Source organism: Micropterus salmoides, unplaced genomic scaffold (genome assembly GCF_014851395.1).
Source record: "Micropterus salmoides isolate LMB-PRFRI ecotype aquatic unplaced genomic scaffold, ASM1485139v1 Ms_hic_scaffold_5, whole genome shotgun sequence".
NCBI classification, from domain to species: domain Eukaryota; kingdom Metazoa; phylum Chordata; class Actinopteri; order Centrarchiformes; family Centrarchidae; genus Micropterus; species Micropterus salmoides.
Window position 1 is genome coordinate 38,016,717 of NW_024044237.1, and position 22,869 is coordinate 38,039,585.

At 47.4% G+C, this 22,869-nt stretch overlaps 4 protein-coding genes across 4 annotated transcripts; all 4 read left to right on the forward strand.

Moving 5' to 3' along the window:
- Window positions 1-81: 81 nt before the first annotated feature.
- LOC119888642 (membralin) lies at window positions 82-211 on the forward strand (the record flags this gene model as incomplete). Its single annotated transcript, XM_038699303.1, is given in 1 exon segment — window positions 82-211. A coding segment is annotated over 1 exon segment (130 nt), but the record flags the coding sequence as incomplete, so codon positions are not given.
- Window positions 212-216: 5 nt separating this feature from the next.
- On the forward strand, window positions 217-7,091 carry LOC119888456 (uncharacterized PE-PGRS family protein PE_PGRS54-like). The gene is made up of 3 exons (XM_038699010.1): window positions 217-234; window positions 670-768; window positions 4,473-7,091. The coding sequence occupies exons 1-3, from the start codon at window positions 217-219 to the stop codon at window positions 5,334-5,336; spliced, it is 981 nt and encodes a 326-aa protein (XP_038554938.1). The 3' UTR covers window positions 5,337-7,091.
- Window positions 7,092-8,220: 1,129 nt separating this feature from the next.
- LOC119888643 (RNA 3'-terminal phosphate cyclase-like) lies at window positions 8,221-15,980 on the forward strand. The gene is made up of 11 exons (XM_038699304.1): window positions 8,221-8,380; window positions 8,520-8,620; window positions 9,377-9,520; window positions 9,671-9,794; window positions 9,997-10,055; window positions 12,349-12,490; window positions 13,112-13,233; window positions 13,321-13,379; window positions 13,688-13,782; window positions 15,177-15,281; window positions 15,841-15,980. The coding sequence occupies exons 1-11, from the start codon at window positions 8,336-8,338 to the stop codon at window positions 15,937-15,939; spliced, it is 1,095 nt and encodes a 364-aa protein (XP_038555232.1). The 5' UTR covers window positions 8,221-8,335; the 3' UTR covers window positions 15,940-15,980.
- Window positions 15,981-19,207: 3,227 nt separating this feature from the next.
- LOC119888457 (extensin-like) lies at window positions 19,208-22,016 on the forward strand. The gene has a single exon (XM_038699011.1). It carries the CDS (start codon window positions 19,208-19,210, stop codon window positions 21,884-21,886), a length of 2,679 nt encoding a protein of 892 aa, XP_038554939.1. The 3' UTR covers window positions 21,887-22,016.
- The last annotated feature ends 853 nt before the right edge of the window (window positions 22,017-22,869 follow it).

Below are 22,869 nucleotides of genomic sequence, written 5' to 3' on the forward strand. Positions count from 1 at the left end.
GCTGAGCGGCTTTTCATCAAAGCGGCTAAAAGAGTCCAGACTGACCTGCTGATGTCACTTCCTGTTGTCATCAGGTATGGCGGCCATTATGTCGGAGTTCTTCAACGACACGACGACGGCCTTCTACATCATCCTCATCGTCTGGTTGGCCGATCAGTACGATGCCATCTGCTGCCACACCAACACCAGCAAACGCCACTGGCTGAGGTGAGTCACATGACCAACAACCATGGGGTGGCGATGGAGCAGTGGAAAGACACATGCCTTTGATGTGAGAGACCCGGGTTCAATCCCCCACTGTGACCCGTCCACCAGTGTCCCTGAGCAAGACATTTAACCCCTCGTTGCTCCAGAGGCGTGCGACCTCTGACATGTAGAGCAGCCGTAAGTCGCTTTGGATAAAAGCGTCGGCTAAATGATTTTAAAACTGTTGCGCCCACAGAAACACTGCTGGACCAATCCTGAATCAAAGATCCTTCATTTCTGCAGGAACCTTTTAATGTCCTCACTGAGCTAAAGAAAATCTCTCTGCATTTTATTTCTTTGGGGCAACGACAATTAATTTCATAACAAGTTATTAACTAATTATAAATCTATGAATCAGTCACGTAGTTACTGTGTTGGTTTGAGGGTTTGTGTGTTTGAACGTGGATCTGTTTCTGTTTTCAGGTTCTTCTATCTGTACCACTTCGCCTTCTACCTTATCACTACCGCTTCAACGGCCAGTACAGCAGCCTGGCGCTGGTCACCTCCTGGCTCTTCATCCAGGTCAGAACCGCAGTCCTCGTACTGACCCCGAGCTCGTGACTCTGACCCAACAGAACTATGAGCTTTATCACAGAGGAAACTTGGTTTCACACACAAAGCGAGATCTCGAATAAATGCAACCCGCCAACTAGGATGGGCGATATGGCCTAAAAAATTTACACAAATTTCAGGAATTTATTGCGATAACGATACAAATGACGATAAATTATTTTCTTCTGTAAAATATCAGATTATGTTATGTTAAAGTTGTGTTCCAGTGACTGTGCTGAAAAACATCACACAACAACAATTAAACAATAATAATAATTCAAATCAATTACAAGTTTAAAATGTAACACAGATTCTTTATTTATTTATATTCTCATGGTGGAAAAATGGTGCAAAGCAAACAGCAAAAGTAACAATCACCAACCATGTCTTCAGTTGTGTTTCAAAATTACAACAGAGTACAACTGCAAATAAATCCTGATAAAGTAAAGAAGTTCAGAGTGAAACACACTCTTAGAATGTAAATATAATACATAAGTGGAACATGCTAACACCAGTTAGGTAGTTAAATTATCAACACTCTTGTCCCATGGAACAAATTGTAAAAATAGTGCAAACACTGCATGTATCAAAAAGTAATGATCCCAACTATGTCTCTTCAGATAGTTTACAAAATAGTGCAAAACAAGATGATAAATCAAAAAACAAATCAATAAATTAAATTTAAATAAAAGTTTAATTAAACTGTAAACACTGATATACTCTGCAAAATATAGAAATGAGGCTGACATGAACATGTCTGGTAGTGCAAGTTGCATAACACACATACTAGTGTGATTCAGTAGCTTTCAAAAAGAGAACAGGGCTCACGCCTTAACATATTCACTGCAGCTGGTTTCAGAAGAGACCTTGGGCATGTCACTATATTTCCAGCAGAGCTGAACACCCTCTCTGAGGGTGTACTAGTGGCGGGGATGCACAAGTACTTTTTCACCAAACGACTGATGTTAGGGAAATTCACCTCATGTACCTTCCACCACGTAAGATGATTGCTTTCACCATCTGCAAGTGGCCCATGCAGGTAGTTGTTTAATTCAGCCTCAATTTTCTCTGTTTCAGAAAGGGTGAAAAAAAAACTTCCAAGACTCTTCTTCTGCCTTTTAGATGCACTCTGAGCTTCTTTTGTTGCTTCTGATGACGTTACAGGGGTAGAAGAGCCAGCATCACTTGGCATGACAGAAAGGGATTCCACCTCTCTGACTACTCTGGCTTTGATGACCAGGATCTCTTCTTGACTCATATACTGAGTGCGGAAGCGTGGATCAAGAATTGTTGCCATGTTGATCAGTTCCTGAACCTCTTGGTCACCATATTTGGTGTTCATGTAGTCCAATATTGAACTTTTAATTGTCCTGGTGAGATCTGTGTCTTCATCTTTCCCCTGCCAGCTCACTGTTGAATAGGTGAAGAGTAGGCTTCAAGCATGACTCTGTGACATAGTTTTCAGAAGAGAGCATCTGTAAAATCAAGAAGAGGCCCAAGTGCTTTACTGACAGAGTCTAGGACATCAATATCCTGCCAAGTAGGCACCAGATGCCTGGTTGACCTGTCAGCAGCCAGGACTTGCGTAATGGCCTTCTCTTGCTCAGGTATCCGGCCGATCATCTTCTGCCTTGATCCCCATCGTGTTGCCGATTCAGTCACAAGTTTGTGTGGCAGAAGGCCAAGTTCTACTTGAGCATCTTTGAGTGTTCGCTGCTCTTTCCAGCTGTGTGAAAAAACACCGACAATCTTCTTACAGACTCCCACAGCTCTGTCAATCCTGGTATCCCGCATGCTTCTCTCTGCAAAACAACAACAAAACTATTTATTTTTATGCATTTATTTATGTTTCTTTTGCACAAGAATAAAATAAATACAATAAAAAAAGTTAAAGTGAAGTTAAAATTAAAATAGATGAAACTAAAAAAATCATTTAAATAAATAAACATTTAATATTAAATGCACATAATATAAACATTAGCTAATGTAATGAATTGCTGTTCAAAATACTGCATAGTCAGTCACGTTACTAATCCAGAAACAAATACATAAATACAGTTAATATATTAAGCTCATGTTTGCTCAGTGTGCATGCATTAAATATACTGACACTAAGAGAAAAAGAGTAAACTTACCAATAGCAATGTGTAGACAATGGCCAAAGCAAGACTCCACGTGTTTAGAGTGGCTGCTTTTACTATATTGGCCCCGCTGTCCGTTGTTAGGCACACCTGTTTCTCCTCATCTAAATTCCATTCTTGAAGAAACTGCTTCAAGCCACTCGCGATGTTTTCACCCGTGTGGTCATCTGGGAAAAAACTGTCTGGATGCAACAGCTGTTCGACTCCAGTCGCTCGTTATGTAGTGGACCGTAAGGCTAATGTACGGCTCGGTCGCTCTGCTACTCCACATGTCTGCAGTTGAAGCATAAAATCCGCCGTAGACAGTGACGTTTGTACCCTATTCATACATCGCTGGCAGGGCTGTTTTGGAAAAGTACTTCCTTGAGGGCATGTTGTATCTTGGGTCCAGTTTATGGATCATTCGCTTGAATCCTTCTTTTTCGACAGTTTGGAATGGCAACATGTCTTTTGTCAAACAAAACGCCACTGCTTCCGTCAATTCGCTCCATCGTTTACTTTGCTTATCATAAGGGACGCAACTAGCAAATGCGCTGGCAATTTTGGTCTGGGTGGTAATTTTCTTACCTCTAGGTCCACTTGTAGTTTTCGCCTCCGTTGCCTCGCGTATCTTCAGACATTCAGACCACATACTCTGGTTTGTGTTTCAGATGGTGGAACAAATTGGACGTGTTTCCACTCTTTGTAACCACCGTTTTTCTGCAAACTTTGCATATTACGGTAGTTTGCTCCTCATCTGATTTTCTGTAACCAACCAGTTCCAAATTGTGGAGGTAGCTCCTCGCTTAACAACAAGCTCCTCCTCAGCCTCACGTCCGCCATGCTTGTTTTCACTCCGCACAGAGAATGTCCGCACGTGAACAGTGAATCGCGCGCGCACACAAAACTACGTCATCAACTAGACTTATCGTTATTATCGTTAGGAGAATTTAACGATATATCGCAAACGATAAGATATCGCCCATCCCTACCGCCAACCCAAACTAAACATTTAGTTTCAAACTGATGCTGAAACGACGACATCGTGATGCTGATCTTTAACATATGAACTCGTGCTCTGTCAGGTCTGTCAGCGAGATGGCAAGCAAACAGCTTTTAAACCGCTTGTTTTCTGAATGGAGTTTGGTTGGATCAGGGCTACGCTACGCTAACTGCTTTCACAGTAAAGTTCAACGACAGCTGGAATCATCTGACAGAAACATATTTTCTGATCTTACAGGTAGCTCAGCCTCCTCTTTTCTCCCAGCAGCCTCCTGTTGTGTCGCTCTGTGTAAATATGAAGTCGTCTGAAACACGGCAGCTCGCTGCGAGACGTTCTGATTTAATTGGCTGCGAGCTCGTCCTGTCAGCGAACCGTTATCAGAGCAGATAACGGCGTCATCGCGCTGTGTGTGAACCAGTTCGGGTCTCCTGTTTCAGGTTTAGACGGTCCTGGATCAGCTGGGCTGGAGAGTTTGGCTGAGCTGGACTCGGGTTTCCTGTGTGGACCTGGTTTGATCAGGGTCACTAACTTCCTGCTCCTCTTCTTTTCAGCACTCCATGATCTACTTCTTCCACCACTACGAGCTTCCTGCCATCCTGCAGCAGATCCGGATCCAGGAGATGCTGCTGCAGAACCAGCAGGCGGGTCAGGCCAACCAGACGGCCCTGCAGGACAACCTCAACAACAACCACGCTGCTGCTGCCGCGGGGCCCGCCGACGCCACCCCGCCAGGACCCGGCGCCACCCAGCCGGGTCCTCAGATCGACCCCCAGCCCTCCTCCTCTCCAGCAGCAGGAGGCGGGGGGGAGGTGAGGTCGGAGCTGAACTGGGTCGCTCAGACGGCCGCCATCATCACTGAAGCTCTGTCCTCCTCAGACCAGCCCCCCCCCTCAGACCCCATCGACGGAGTCAGCGGAGGAGGTGCGACTGGAGGTCAGGGGTCAGCAGGAGCAGCCGAGCCCAGTGTGGTGGCCGAGGTCTGGATGGGAGGAGGAGCAGCAGCAGGAGGAGCAGCAGCAGGAGGAGGTCCAGTTGGAGGAGGTCCAGTAGGAGGAGCAGCAGGAGCAGCAGGAGAGTCAGCAGGAGGAGGTCCAGTAGGAGGAGCAGCAGGAGCAGCAGGAGAGTCAGCAGGAGGAGGTCCAGTAGGAGGAGCAGCAGGAGCAGCAGGAGAGTCAGCAGGAGGAGGTCCAGTAGGAGGAGCAGCAGGAGGTGACGTTGAGCCGAACGTGGTGTCAGTAGAAATTAAAACCACAGCAGGAGGAGACGATCCTCCAATCAGAGGGCTCCAGCCGGTGGAGGCGGGGCCCCCAGAGGCGGGGCCCTCAGAGACAGACTGCCCCGCCTCACAGAGTCCAGGTACAGACTGGGACTGCAGAGCACTACAGCAGCAGAGCTCCGCACAGACCCCGTCCTGAGAGTCCAGGTGTAGTCCGGCTCACCTGTGTGACACAGTGCCTCAGTCTGTCAGCTGATCAGGGATCCATCAGTGATCAGCTGATCGGGGAGGCGGTCTACCGTTGATTGACATTTTAGTTTTTATTTTAAACAAATGCTGATTTATTGATTCGTCCAGTGTTTCCCAACCGGAGGGTCGGGGCCCGCAGGACGTCCCCAGACCAGACACGGTGATTTCTATTTTCACTCGACTCAGAACAAGTTCCCGAAAATGTCTATGTGGTTCAGCTGGTCTGGGATCAGGTCTGGGGTCCCTGGGAGGAGACGTTACAGGTTCAGGTTTGGTGTTTTTGTTCTAAAAAGCTGCTTATTATCGATGGATGGCGGATCAGCGCCGCCCCTCAGAGCGAGCACACCTGACCTCAGGTCAGTTTGTGCGATTAAATTAATATTTTCAGCTTCTTTTTATCTGTTTAGTCTAAAATCCACAACTTCTTAATACGATTATTGATCTGTAAGATTTGTCTGTTTGTTTGGAGATAAAACACGAAATAAACTAAAGAATCCTTCAGAGCAGAAACTCGACAGAGTCGGATCCTAATCAGAGTCCTGGATCTGACTCTGAGCCTCTCAGCTCCACAAACAGTAAACCATCAGTGAGCCAGGTCACATGATCCTTCATCACACTTTATCCTCACTCACCCAGACACCGTCCTGCAGACAGGAAGTCAGGGAAACCGCAGATTGATCCTTTAAAATCAGCAGAACGTCACTTTAAACACTGAAACAGGGAAATAAAAAGAATTAAACCACTGAAAATGATTTTTTTCACGCTGCCGATCAGTTGTTGATCAGTCGGCCCTGATCCTGACAGACTGAAGCACAAACTGTCGATCTCTGTTTCCATCTGCTTTATTTTGAAGAAAAAGACTCTTTGAGAACAGGAAGTTGTTTTGGAGCGTCGGACTGATCGATCAGGTGGATCGGGACTTCCTGTCAGAACGGATGCCTTATCAATAATTCAGACTGTCTGTGGACACTTCAGAGACGTCGGCGGTCGATGGAGCTCATTGGTTGTGCAATATGATGCCTGCTGTGTCAGAGCTCAGGCTCCGCCTCCGGCCAGAGGGCGTGGCCTGTCACTGTGATGCGTTCAGGGGACGTTTAGAGGTCTCCAGGTCTGTTCAGGTCTCTGGACCTGCGTCCTGCACGGACCCTCGCGGCTGAGAGGGAAACCGTTAATTAATAGATTTATTGACGAGTCCACAGAAACGTTTTAATTATCCAACACGTCTGTAACATCCAAATCTAATCTAATCCAAACGCATCGAACGGGCTGAAAGACAATCAGTCCGTTATTAACGGAGTGCTCGCACACGCCGCCGCTCTGAATCCGGCTTTAACCTCTGAAATCAAACTGGGACCAGTCACATGATCACTGAGTTACTGCGAGTCTCCTGAACGCACCGCTGATCACGTGATCGAGCATGTGTGTCTCGTTACCTGTTTTTTTTGGGTTTTTTTGTTTTTTTTCCCCAGATCTCTAAGTTTGTGGCGTGCAGGAGGCGGAGCCTGTAGCGTGACATCAGCATCAGACTGTGGGGGTGTTGGGGGACGTAGTTTAGTTGTTTTCTTCTTCGTGCCTCTCTGCTGGATGACTGTAGCCTCATTAGTTGATATGAAGCCTGAAACTCATCAAACTGTATTTAACTGTCCAGTAAAACCAGTAAAACCAGTAAAACCAGTGCACAACCCGCCGTTTGCACCAAACTGTGTGAATGTTTGAGTCGTTTCTGTCTGTGATGCATTTATGAGAGAGAATCACTTTCCGCCTTTCAGGATCACCTGGACAAAGTGACCCCTCAGGTGTCCCCCGCAGAGGCCCGTCTTCACGTGAGTCGTCCAGATCCAAACTGAACCTTAAAACACCGAAGTGGCAGCGGTAACCTTAAAATGAGTCTGGTGGCTTTGCAGAGAGCGAAGGAGCGGCTCTTTGTGGTTAAAGGATCTGACAGTCCTGCTGTGACCTCCTGGGTCCTGGTCTCTTTCAGGTGGTCCGGTGAAGATTGTAGAAAGGTGCTCATTATGTCTCTACAGCCGGGCAGCACCTTTAATTTAAGACAGATTAGTTGATCATTTAAATTTAATTGGCTGTATTTACATCTTTTAAATTTCATTCAGTGTTTCATTTCTTCCTCTAACCTTTATGGATAAAAGCAGTAACACGTTTTACCTCTTGGCTTTTTATAATGTGGTGTAAATAAAATCAAATAAAAGATAAAGATAGTTTCAAAAAAACCTTTATTAATTTTGTCACTGTTCCATTTCTTTTTAAACTGTAACTTTAAAAATACCGGAGCTTCATGTGCAGCCGTCTGACTGTACTGCGCAGACTCCGCAGCTGGTTGTAGTTCTTCACCACCGGAAGCATCAAGTTCTCCGAACAGCTGGAGGAACACCGGAAATACTCTTCAAAATAAAATGCGCATCTTCAAAGTAAACCAACCAAGTTCTATAGTAAGAATAAAATATTGAAATCCCTGTTCTTTAGTACCACTATTTACATTAAACTATTAAAATCAGCTACAATCCACAGCATCACATCAAGTTACAGTAATAATAATCATCCCATAAACTGACAGTCTGTCACCTATTTTAAAACTCTTCAATCGGCACTGAAATATACTTTGACACAATGTTGAAATAAATAACTAACCTTTTAGTTATAAGAATAAAGTATCGTCCCATTAAGAAGATTAATGTAATTATGGTGTTTTTAGGAAGCGGGTTTCACGACTAAGGAATCTTAACGACATATTGAACAGGTTTTTATTTTTATCATCCAGAAAATCACCAATTCGAAAAACTTTATTTTATTTTGAAATCCACCGGAAGTGGCTGTAGTTACTCCGTGTAAAGTGACACAGAAGTCACAGCCGAAGAAGAAGAAGACAAACAGAGGAAAAGTACCGGAGCTGCAGTTTAAAGGTTCTCATAAAGTGTTCCGGTTCGTGTGAAGATGGACTCCGCGGCGGTGGAGATCGACGGCAGCGTGATGGAGGGAGTGAGTAACCCGCGCCTTAAATTACCGGAGAAGCTGTTGTTCGGCTCTGCTAACATGCTAACAGAAGCTAACAGTTAGCAGCCGGTGCTGAGCTGACCGATGTCTGATCTGTTCCCTCCCCGGTGTCGCTTCTCTGCAGGGCGGACAGATCCTGAGAGTCTCCGCGGCGCTCAGCTGCATCACCGGATCCCCCATCAAAATCACCAAAATCCGAGCCGGCAGGAGCACACCTGGGCTCAGGTGAGGTAGCAGCTCGCCGGCTAGCACGCTAACGTTAGCCTATTCATTGAAGTTGTCGGCTAACTTACTCAGCAGACTTTAACAATAAAACAAAACGCCTGTTCTGTGGGTGTTTATTCATTTATACCATTACAGGTTTTATTAATTTCACACCAGACTGACCCCGGTTAGCTTAAAGCCTCCCGGGTCCTTTAAATGATGCTGTTGGGAAACTTCAGCAGATAATGTGTGTAGCTTCTATGGGGTAAAGAAGCCGCTACCGGACTCCATTCAAAATGTCCGTAAAATAAGAGTGCCCGGCTCAGCAGCAAAACTACTCAACTTCTGAAATATGACTGAACAGATTTAGTTAATCAACTGAAGCTGCCTTTAAATTCGGCAAACGTTCTCTTCATGCAGCTGCTTGTACGCTTCTGAAATATTAACCCAAAACATTCAGTTCTTAAGCTGATTGGATGACGCAGTCTGTTTTCCAGAAAACACCGTCAGTGCTTCATCCTGCAGTTGTGGATCAATTAAATGAGGTTCACTGATGAGGACAGAACATCATATATATGCAGTTTTTGCCATAACATTCAAAACATGCCAGAACTAAACAATTAGAAAACATGACTTGGTGCATTTTAATAATAATATTGGAAACATTTTAAAATCTCAAATTTCTAAATGGAGTTTGGTGAGAATCAGATGGTCAGTTTTATACAATTGCAGTATTATAAGTACACCGTGTTATGGTTTGTGTGTGTGTGTGTTCAGACCGCAGCACCTGAGCGGCCTGCAGCTGGTCTCAGATCTGTGTTCTGGCAGTCTACAGGGAGCCACCATCGGCTCCACCGACATCAGTCTGACTCCAGCAAAGATCCGGTCTGGAAACCACACAGCCGACACACAAACAGCAGGGTGAGTCTGTCTGCCGTTCAGGTCCTTGATAAGTGCTTGATATCACCTGTAAGACGAAGCTCAGAGCACCTGTTCATCTGCCTGATTGTTGAGTAATGTGAAATGTGTGTATTGATTATATATGATATAATCTGTGTGTGTGTGTGTCAGGAGTGTGTGTCTGCTGCTGCAGGTCGCTCTGCCCTGTGCCCTGTTCTCCGACGCCTCCTCACAGCTCCTTCTGAAGGGAGGGACCAACGCAGAGATGGCTCCTCAGATCGACTACACCATCAAGGTCAGTGTGCGAATACACTGTGAATACATTAAATACACACTGTGAATACATTAAATACACACTGTACAGAGAACTACAGCTACTGTTCTGCAACACAGACTGCCGTTGTTACTACGGGAACTACTTTTCCTGTATGATGGAGGCGTTGCTAGGCAACAGGATAAGTCTGTTTACCTGTTTGTTTGTTTTTCTTCTTCTTCAGGTGTTTAAACCAATCGTGGAGAAGTTCGGAGTCCATTTTGACTGTGACGTCAGAATGAGGTCAGTTTCCTGTTCGCCCAGTAGAATCAGTAGAAATGTTTCCTCGCTGTGTCTGACTCTGTGTGTGTGTGTCTGTCTGACTCTGTGTGTGTCTGTCTGACTCTGCGTGTGTCTGTCTGACTCTGTGTGTGTCTGTCTGACTCTGTGTGTGTCTGTCTGACTCTGTGTGTGTCTGTCTGACTCTGTGTGTGTCTGTCTGACTCTGTGTGTGTCTGTCTGACTCTGTGTGTGTGTGTCTGTCTGACTCTGTGTCTGTCTGACTCTGTGTCTGTCTGACTCTCTGTGTGTCTGTCTGACTCTCTGTGTGTCTGTCTGACTCTCTGTGTGTCTGTCTGACTCTCTGTGTGTCTGTCTGACTCTGTGTCTGTCTGACTCTGTGTCTGTCTGACTCTCTGTGTGTCTGTCTGACTCTGTGTGTGTCTGTCTGACTCTGTGTGTGTCTGTCTGACTCTGTGTGTGTGTCTGACTCTCTGTGTGTCTGTCTGACTCTGTGTGTGTCTGTCTGACTCTGTGTGTGTCTGTCTGACTCTGTGTGTGTCTGTCTGACTCTGTGTCTGTCTGACTCTGTGTCTGTCTGACTCTGTGTGTGTCTGTCTGACTCTGTGTGTGTCTGTCTGACTCTGTGTGTGTCTGTCTGACTCTGTGTGTGTCTGTCTGACTCTGTGTGTGTCTGTCTGACTCTGTGTGTGTCTGTCTGACTCTCTGTGTGTCTGTCTGACTCTGTGTCTGTCTGACTCTGTGTCTGTCTGTCTGACTCTGTGTCTGTCTGTCTGACTCTGTGTCTGTCTGTCTGACTCTGTGTGTGTCTGTCTGACTCTCTGTGTGTCTGTCTGACTCTGTGTCTGTCTGTCTGACTCTGTGTGTGTCTGTCTGACTCTGTGTGTGTCTGTCTGACTCTGTGTGTGTCTGTCTGACTCTGTGTGTGTCTGTCTGACTCTGTGTGTGTCTGTCTGACTCTGTGTGTGTGTGTCTGTCTGACTCTGTGTGTCTGTCTGACTCTGTGTGTCTGTCTGACTCTGTGTGTCTGTCTGACTCTGTGTGTGTGTGTCTGTCTGACTCTGTGTCTGTGTCTGTCTGACTCTGTGTCTGTGTGTGTCTGACTCTGTGTCTGTGTGTGTCTGACTCTGTGTCTGTGTGTGTCTGACTCTGTGTCTGTGTGTCTGACTCTGTGTCTGTGTGTGTCTGACTCTGTGTGTGTCTGTCTGACTCTGTGTGTGTGTCTGTCTGACTCTGTGTGTGTGTCTGTCTGACTCTGTGTCTGTCTGACTCTGTGTGTGTCTGTCTGACTCTGTGTCTGTCTGTCTGACTCTGTGTCTGTCTGTCTGACTCTGTGTGTGTGTGTCTGACTCTGTGTCTGTCTGACTCTGTGTGTGTGTGTCTGACTCTGTGTCTGTCTGACTCTGTGTCTGTCTGACTCTGTGTGTGTCTGTGTCTGTCTGACTCTGTGTCTGTCTGTGTCTGTCTGACTCTGTGTCTGTCTGTGTCTGTCTGACTCTGTGTCTGTCTGTGTCTGTCTGACTCTGTGTCTGTGTCTGTCTGACTCTGTGTCTGTGTGTCTGACTCTGTGTCTGTGTGTCTGACTCTGTGTCTGTCTGTCTGACTCTGTGTCTGTGTCTGTCTGTCTGACTCTGTGTCTGTGTCTGTCTGACTGTGTGTGTGTGTCTGACTCTGTGTCTGTGTGTCTGACTCTGTGTCTGTGTGTCTGACTCTGTGTCTGTCTGACTCTGTGTCTGTCTGTCTGACTCTGTGTCTGTCTGACTCTCTGTGTGTCTGTCTGACTCTGTGTGTGTCTGTCTGACTCTGTGTGTGTCTGTCTGACTCTGTGTGTGTCTGTCTGACTCTGTGTGTGTGTGTCTGACTCTCTGTGTGTCTGTCTGACTCTCTGTGTGTCTGTCTGACTCTGTGTCTGTCTGACTCTGTGTCTGTCTGACTCTGTGTCTGTCTGACTCTGTGTCTGTCTGACTCTGTGTCTGTCTGACTCTGTGTCTGTCTGACTCTGTGTCTGTCTGACTCTGTGTCTGTCTGACTCTGTGTCTGTCTGACTCTGTGTCTGTCTGACTCTGTGTGTGTGTCTGTCTGACTCTGTGTCTGTCTGTCTGACTCTGTGTCTGTCTGTCTGACTCTGTGTCTGTCTGTCTGACTCTGTGTCTGTCTGTCTGACTCTGTGTCTGTGTCTGTCTGACTCTGTGTCTGTGTCTGTCTGACTCTGTGTCTGTGTCTGTCTGACTCTGTGTCTGTCTGACTCTGTGTCTGTGTGTGTCTGACTCTGTGTCTGTGTGTGTGTGTCTCTCAGGGGTTTCTACCCTAAAGGTGGCGGGGAGGTGATGGTGACGGTGAACCCGGTCAAAGAGCTGCGGCCCATCATCATGATGGAGAGAGGAAACATCACTAAGATCTACGGTCGAGCGTTCGTCGCCGGCGTCCTTCCCTACAAAGTAACCACACACAGGAAGTGATGTCATAACAGTGCTCAGCGGTGATCAATAGTGATCATTAAAGGTCCAGTGTGTAATATTTAATATCCATACCTGTGTTCTCAGCGGTGTATAAAAACCTCACATAATGACCTCAGAATGAGACATTTCTGTCCACACACACCGCGGCTCCTCTTACGTGGAGGCTGCCATGTTTCTACGGTAGCCCGGAGGGACAAACGGCTCTACAGAGCGCGTTTCAGCACGATGCTGAAGTGAACTAGATGTCTGCGTGTTGTTTAAACATCTTTGTAGCAGCGGCCATGTTGATTCCAGAGCTCATGAACACACAAAAGTCTGAAGAACAACTTCACAGCTCGGGAAGTGGGACCATCAGGGGGAGCGCCTGAATGCACCGTGAGCCGCCGGTTGCAGTTCACACCACTAGATGGCACTAAAAGTTACACACTGAACCTCTAATGAAATGTTCTTGATCTTTGAATGAAAACACAAGAACATGAACAAAACAACATTGAACAAAGTTCAGTCCTTGAAATCCTTGAAACTTCATGGAGTATTTTCCAGGATTGAAGGCGTGTAGAATAACGAGCGATGTATTGATCCTGTTGGTGGTGTGTTCAGTTGGCTAAAGACATGTCGGCTGCTGCTGTTCGAACCATCAGGAAGGAAATCAAAGACCTGTACATCAACATCCAGCCGCTGCAGGAGAAGGAGGCGGCCTACGGCAACGGGAACGGCATCATGTGAGCCCCGCCCACCTGCTGACATCGCTGCTGCGTTCACTGTCAAACTGGGAAATCTGACTGGTCCGTCTCCCCTCTGTGTTTCAGAATCATCGCTGAGTCGTCGACGGGTTGTGTGTTTGCTGGTTCGGCGCTGGGGAAGAAAGGTGAGGACGTCACGCACCGGGGGGAGGGGGGGGGTGCACACACACTCACACCTGCTTTAACCCTTTTAACATGTTTACCTGTCACGTGAAGTCGTCACTGTTCTGAAACCTGCTCACGTCTGAACCTTTAACCAGACGACTTTGACATCTGAACTGATCACAGATCTTTGCTGTGACACGACGTCACGTCTTAAAGTGACTCTCTGATAAAACAACCACATCTGTCTGAGTCAGGTGTGCCCTAACTCTAGCGTCTGACAGCCAATCAGAGTGCAGCTCTCAGACTGACCGCTGTTTGTTTGCTTCAGGTGTGTACGCAGATAAAATTGGAATTGAAGCTGCTGAGATGTTGCTGAGAAACATCAGAAACAACGGCTGCGTGGACGAGTTCCTGCAGGACCAGGTGAGGCCCCCACCTGCTGACATCACTCTGACCTCATGTACAGGGTTTTTCCTGGCTCAGAATGGGCCTTTGGGGGGCGACAGTAAGCATGATGGGTACACGTTCAGTAAAGGCAACGACTTACCTAATGACTGAAATCTATGCATTTCTGACCATGTGATAAACAAAATATATAAACGTGTGACGTTAGTATAATATTATACTTACAGGTTTCCCTTTATTCTGCCTACAGATAATTTATTAGTAGAGATTCAGCTGTTTCACTAATAAAACCATTTTCTTATATTGGCCTACAGCACTGTGGTTAACGTTTGATTAGTGCTAATGTTTGTGTATTCATTATACTTTCAGATAATAGTTCAGCTGCTATAGCTTAGCATTTGTACCCTATAATATTACATCCCCAAAAACTGCCATTTTGTCCAACTCTCCTCCAGCTCAGCCTCTCATTTGTTTAGGCAACTGTGTACACAGAACGACGAGTTAAACATTTCTAAAGTTTGCTGTAGTGCTCAACCTTTTTTTAATGTCCCGCCTCCTCCAGGCTGTGATTGGCTGGTTAATGAAAAGTGACTTTGACGAGCCAGTAACGCACACGGCTGCATGAAGGCTCCTGATCTCCCTGCGGAGGTTAGCAGGCAGGAGAGAACGGGAACAGGTGAGCGTCACGTAGAGCCCAGAGAACCTGATGTGGAGAGAACCGGGGCCGGGACGCCAAGGAGTAACATGTAAAAGTGAGCGGTGAATACCGACGCACTTGAAGCACAAACTGCTTTTGTCTTGTGAGAAATAACAGGAAGTCATTAGCGCGAGCTTCGTAGCGGTGCGTTCAGGCGCAGTCGGACCAACGCAGCAGCTGGTTTATTAATCAGGTGTAAAAGACTGCGCTGTGGACGAGCGGAGGCGAGACGTTGAATTTAAGTTTATATTCTGCTTGCTCCACAGCTGTTTGATAAAAGGCTATTAAAACGCATTCGGAGAGGATTTGAAAGGTTGTTCCCCCCCCCAATTGTTTTGATCATTTTGGCGCTGAGGATTTTCCTTTTTCTCTATGCAGGAAAAGCCCTGATGTAGATGGACGGTGTTAGAGACTGGACTTGAAGACGGTCCATTCACTTCAATCATAAATTACTCCCTGACAGTTTCCATGTTTGCTTCCTTGTCTTGAGACTCTCCGCACGTGCTCAGTAGTGTTTTTCTCGCTGGCCCCGCCCCCTCAGACACTGAGACGTCGAGTAGATCGAAGGGTTAAAACAGAGCTGAACGCGGCGTGCAGTTTCTACAGGTGGCAAGAAGGAAACGGCAGCGAGGACGAGTCTGAAGTCTGCCTGTGAAACCCTCGCAGCTCTTCATTGGTCCGTGCGCTGACCCCCTCTCCTCCTCTTCCTCCTCAGCTCATCATCTTCATGGCGTTGGCGAAGGGAACGTCTCGGATTCGAACCGGCGCCGTGACGCTGCACACGCAGACGGCCATCCACATCGCAGAGCAGCTGACTCAGGTGTGTGTGGACTCCTGGGCGTTAATCTGGTGCTCGGAGAGGAAATGAAGAGTGTGAAGACGTTTGTGTTCTAGTAAACATGCTGTTTAGATATAAAAAGAAAAGTCAACACATTCATTTAATGTTTTTCCAGCAAACCAGGATTAAAGACTAAATTAATTAACATTAACATTTAGTGTTTTTAACGTTTAATCAACATGTTTTATAAATTCATTCCGTACAAACGTTGTTTTAACACCTTATTTTGATAAGCGGACTTCAAACGAAGTTCAAACTGAGTCTGACTTAGTTTGATGGGTTAAAAGACTTCACAGCCTCTCTTCGGGTCAGAACCACAGACTTTGTAAAGAGAAACTAACAGAATAAAGTCTCTGAGCTTCCCGCCAGCTGCTCATGACCTCTCAATTACCATAAAGGCTCTAATACGTGTGCACTCCAACTTCAGGTGCAGCTAGCTTCACCGTGCTCTCACAAACGAGTGACAGCGGAAACATTCAGAGCTGTGACGAGCCGCCGGAGTCTCTGTGATTAATATTAATGTTTGTTTTTCTGTTTTCAGGCAAAGTTCACGATAACGAAATCTGAGGACGAGCTGAGCAGCAACGTCACCCACATCATCGAGTGTGAAGGATCAGGAGCCACTAACCCCAACCTGTAGCCACACACACTGAACACACACACACACACACACTGAACACACACACACACACACTGAACACACACTGAACACACTGAACACACTGAACACACTGAACACACACTGAACACACACACACACACTGAACACACACACACACACTGAACACACACTGAACACACACACACTGAACACACACACACACACTGAACACACACTGAACACACACACACACACTGAACACACACTGAACACACTGAACACACACTGAACACACTGAACACACACTGAACACACTGAACACACACACTGAACACACTGAACACACACACTGAACACACTGAACACACACACACACACTGAACACACACACACTGAACACACACTGAACACACACACTGAACACACACTGAACACACACACTGAACACACACACACTGAACACACACACTGAACACACACTGAACACACACACACTGAACACACACTGAACACACACTGAACACACTGAACACACACTGAACACACACACACACACACTGAACACACACACACACACACTGAACACACACACACACACACACTGAACACACACTGAACACACACTGAACACACACTGAACACACACTGAACACACACTGAACACACACTGAACACACTGAACACACTGAACACACTGAACACACTGAACACACTGAACACACACACTGAACACACACACTGAACACACACTGAACACACACACACACACACACTGAACACACACACACACACACTGAACACACACACACACACACTGAACACACACACACTGAACACACACACACTGAACACACACACACACACACACACTGAACACACTGAACACACACACACACACTGAACACACACACACACACTGAACACACACACACACACTGAACACACACACACACACACTGAACACACACTGAACACACACACACACACACACACACTGAACACACACTGAACACACACACACACTGAACACACACTGAACACACACACACACACTGAACACACACTGAACACACACACACACACACACTGAACACACACTGAACACACACTGAACACACACTGAACACACACACACACACACTGAACACACACACACACACTGAACACACACACACACACTGAACACACACACACACACTGAACACACTGAACACACACACACACACACTGAACACACACACACACTGAACACACACACACACTGAACACACACACACACACACTGAACACACACTGAACACACACACACACACACACACACACTGAACACACACTGAACACACACACACACTGAACACACACTGAACACACACACACACACTGAACACACACTGAACACACACACACACACACACTGAACACACACTGAACACACACTGAACACACACTGAACACACACACACACACTGAACACACACACACACACTGAACACACACACACACACTGAACACACACACACACACACTGAACACACACTGAACACACACACACACACACACACACACTGAACACACACACACACACACAGAACACACACACACACACACACACACTGAACACACACACACACACACACACACACTGAACACACACACACACACACACACACACTGAACACACACTGAACACACACACTGAACACACACTGAACACACACACACACACACTGAACACACACACACACTGAACACACACACACTGAACACACACACACTGAGTGCTCTCTCTCTCTCCTGGACTCGGTAGCTGCTCCCGTCTCGGCCGACCCCCTTAGCTTCTGTCTCTCAGGGTGTTTCCTTGTAACTGTAATAAATAAAGATGTTTCCAACATGCAAGCTGCACCGAGTCTCTTCCTGCTGCTCCTCCGGGTCCACTTCAGACCACACAGTCTCCACTCGCCGTCCTTCTGCAGCTTTCGGCCGACGCTGACAAGAGCTCGGTTTAAAGCCCTGAAACACGAGTAAGAGGACGTAGAGCTGAGCGATACGGCCCGAAACGTTATCGGGATAAAACATCTCATTCTTGATCGATAATTATCAGGATCAATGTCAGATAATCATTTCTTTCAGTGTAAAGGCGGATTTGTGCTCCTGAGTGAAAGTTAATGTGGTTTTAAACTTTTCTTTCTGGTCAGAACAAACTCTTGATGCCAAACAGGATCAGTAAACTAATCTGAGGAGCTATTCTGATAAAATCTGTTTTCAGTCCTTCCTCAACAAAATAAATGTCTTTAGTGCTGATTCAAATGAATTAAGTCAAACTTATTGAACATTTGTTATTGAGGAAAGTTATATTGTGATAGTTGGTTTAATCAAAGGTTGAGAATGAAGTCAGACCTCCTGAGGAGGCCAGAACATGATGTGGGTCTCAAAGTAAGAAAATGATTTTCTGGGTTCAGTCTGAGGCGTCTCCTGCAGAACCACCAGGGAGGGGTTCATAATGTGGCTGTGAGGAACTGTGCAGCCTGTAGGGGGCGCCAGCCTCCAACAGTAGAAAGAAGCTGAATGTTCTGCGTGGAGTTTAAACCAACAGGTTCTAACATAAAAACGTGGCGGCGTGTCTTTAAAAAGCAGAATCATCACACGCTTTATAAACTAGTGGAGCCAACAGAATAAACCGGTTCACGCGGTCTCTGCTGGAGGTGCCGACTAAATCCAGGAAGAGATCTGAGTTGTTTCTTTCAAACAACCGGACACAGTTTGATCTGATGAGATCTCTAAATGATCTTTAATGAGTCTAATTTAAGTCTCCTGAATGTGGATCAGAGAAAAAGCTCCAAGACCTCAGTTTTGTGTCAGTGACCCCTTTTATATAAAGTTACTTTTACTCAAGTACTTCAGTCAAAGGCTGAGGTACTTGCACTTGAGTATTTTCTGTTTAGGTGTGTTTATACTTTTACTCCCATGAATTTCAGATCCTGTTGCTTTTTATCTGAATCCTGTTACAAGTTACTGAGAAGAAGAAGAAAATAGATTTCGTCATTGAAAACCACTGTGACCTGATGTTTAGACATTAATTCATGACGGGCTCAAGAACTGAGAGACAACAATGTCTTCCTGAGCACTTTTACATTTATCTGAGTACAATTTTGAGGACTTTTAAATCCCCCTCAGGACAAAGTCTTCAGGAAGGTTCTCCAGGCTGAGACCATAATGCAACACAATCGGTCTCACCAAGATCTCCTTTGTGCTCCTCATCAGTGTTTAGGAGCAATAAGCCAGACCTGAGTGAACTTGGAGAGATCCAATGATCTCATCTATTACTTCCATTTCTCCTATTCTGACATCCGTCTGTCTCAACACAGAATCCTCCACCCAAAACCCTCCACCCAGAATCTTCCACACAGAACCTTCCACACAGAACCCTCCACACAGAATCCTCCACACAGAACCCTCCATCCAGAACCCTCCATCCAGAACCCTCCACACAGAACCCTCCACACAGAATCCTCCACACAGAACCCTCCACACAGAACCCTCCACACAGAACCCTCCACACAGAATCCTCCACCCAAAACCTTCCACACAGAACCCTCCACACAGAATCCTCCACACAGAATCCTCCACACAGAACCCTCCACACAGAACCCTCCATCCAGAACCCTCCACACAGAACCCTCCACACAGAACCCTCCACACACAACCCTCCACACAGAATCCTCCACCCAAAACCCTCCACCCAGAATCTTCCACACAGAACCTTCCACACAGAACCCTCCACACAGAATCCTCCACACAGAACCCTCCATCCAGAACCCTCCACACAGAACCCTCCATCCAGAACCCTCCACACAGAACCCTCCACACAGAATCCTCCACACAGAACCCTCCACACAGAACCCTCCACACAGAACCCTCCACACAGAATCCTCCACCCAAACCTTCCACACAGAACCCTCCACACAGAACCCTCCACACAGAACCCTCCACACAGAACCCTCCACACAGAACCCTCCATCCAGAACCCTCCACACAGAACCCTCCACACAGAACCCTCCACACAGAACCCTCCACACAGAATCCTCCACCCAAAACCCTCCACCCAGAATCTTCCACACAGAACCCTCCACACAGAACCCTCCACACAGAACCCTCCACACAGAATCCTCCACACAGAACCCTCCATCCAGAACCCTCCACACAGAACCCTCCACACAGAACCCTCCACACAACCCTCCACACAGAATCCTCCACCCAAAACCCTCCACCCAGAATCTTCCACACAGAACCCTCCACACAGAACCCTCCACACAGAATCCTCCACACAGAACCCTCCATCCAGAACCCTCCACCCAGAATCCTCCATCCAGAACCCTCCACACAGAACCCTCCACCCAGAACCCTCCACCCAAAACCTTCCACACAGAACCCTCCACACAGAATCCTCCACACAGAATCCTCCACACAGAACCCTCCACACAGAACCCTCCATCCAGAACCCTCCACACAGAACCCTCCACACAGAACCCTCCACACACAACCCTCCACACAGAATCCTCCACCCAAAACCCTCCACCCAGAATCTTCCACACAGAACCCTCCACCCAGAACCCTCCACACAGAACCCTCCACACAGAATCCTCCACACAGAACCCTCCATCCAGAACCCTCCACACAGAACCCTCCACACAGAACCCTCCACACACAACCCTCCACACAGAATCCTCCACCCAAAACCCTCCACCCAGAATCTTCCACACAGAACCCTCCACACAGAACCCTCCACACAGAATCCTCCACACAGAACCCTCCATCCAGAACCCTCCACCCAGAATCCTCCATCCAGAACCCTCCACACAGAACCCTCCACCCAGAACCCTCCACACAGAACCCTCCACACAGAACCCTCCATCCAGAACCCTCCATCCAGAACCCTCCACACAGAATCCTCCATCCAGAATCCTCCACCCAGAATCCTCCATCCAGTACCCTCCATCCAGAACCCTCCACACAGAATCCTCCACCCAGAATCCTCCATCCAGAACCCTCCATCCAGAACCCTCCACACAGAATCCTCCATCCAGAACCCTCCACACAGAACCCTCCACACAGAATCTTCCACCCAGAGCCCTCCACCCAGAACTGTCCATCCAGAACCCTCCACACAGAATCTTCCACACAGAATCTTCCACCCAGAGCCCTCCACCCAGAACTGTCCATCCAGAACGGTTCATCCAGAACTCTCCACACAGAATCCTCCACACAGAACCCTCCACACAGAATCCTCCACACAGAACCCTCCACCCAGAATCCTCCATCCAGAACCCTCCACCCAGAACCCTCCACACAGAATCCTCCACCAGAACCCTCCACACAGAACCCTCCACACAGAACCCTCCACACAGAATCCTCCACACAGAACCCTCCACCCAGAATCCTCCATCCAGAACCCTCCACCCAGAACCCTCCACACAGAATCCTCCATCCAGAACCCTCCACACAGAATCTTACACCCAGAGCCCTCCACCCAGAACCGTCCATCCAGAACTCTCCACACAGAATCTTCCACCCAGAGCCCTCCACCCAGAACTGTCCATCCAGAACGGTTCATCCAGAACTCTCCACACAGAATCCTCCACCCAGAACTGTCCACCCAGAACTGTCCATCCAGAACGGTTCATCCAGAACTCTCCACACAGAATCCTCCACCCAGAACTGTCCACCCAGAACTGTCCATCCAGAACTCTCCACACAGAATCCTCCACACAGAATCTTCCACCCAGAACTGTCCATCCAGAACGGTTCATCCAGAACTCTCCACACAGAATCCTCCACACAGAACCCTTCATCCAGAACCCTCCACATAGAACCCTCCATCCAGAACCCTCCACCCAGAAGTGTCAATACAGAACCCTCCACACAGAATCTTCAACCCAGAACGACAGCAGCCCCAGGAGGTCTACACCAGACCCCTTACTGCTCCTAGAGCGCTGCCAGGTGGCCCCTGAACCCCTTACTGCTCCAGTTTTCTGTTCGTGTCGAATACTGGGTATTGTAGTTTGTTTTGGGTTTTTATTCCAACAAGTTGCAGTGAGACAGGATGAACACAGATGACCTGCTCTGGACCTGGACTTCCTTTGGTCCCCGTCTTGTTTCCGTGATGTCATCAGCGTGGTGTCGTGTTGACCTTCCCGCTAACCTTTCTAACTCACCTGCATCAGGTGAGCTGATGTACAGTGTGTACAGCAGGAAGTCCAGCTCAGACCTGAATGTGTGTTGAAACCTGAGGAGGCTGTAAAGTCACACCTCATTCCCCTCTGGAACCAAGAGTAACCTGATCTGGGTCACCCGACACCTCCTCAACTCAGACCGGCCGCTTCCTCGCAGTCTGCTCGCCACCCTGTAGCATGGCGGATGCCGGGGCCTGGAGAACGCACCAGGATGGCCCCCGGATCCTCCAACCAGGACCAGGACCAGGACCTGGACAAGGATCAGGACCTGGACTGGGGCCTGGACCGGGACCAAACCGTGTGTGGATCTCTCTGATCGCAGGTGAGATTCTTACATTAAAGGACTAATCCAGGTTTTAAACGTCCACCTGAACCTGCAGTCTGATACTGCGTCTTAAAACTGGCCAATCAGGTGAGATTATTTCACCTGTTCCCAGTGCTGATGTTGGTTGAGCTCAGGTAGGACGACGTGAAGACAAAGTAAAGTCCAGTGAATCGTCTTATTTGGAACAGGTGAGCAACTTTCACTGATCAGTTATTCATTAATTAATGCAGTGAGTGATCAGAAGATATTCAGACTGAGCCTTCAGTCGAAGTTCAGGGCGTAAAGCCTTCTTGGTACAGAGAGTCAGTGACTCTGACAGAACCTCAGCTGGTTCCATCTGTTCTTCTCTGACAGAACCTCAGCTGGTTCCTGCTGTTCTTCTCTGGCAGAACCTCAGCTGGTCCTTTCTGTTAT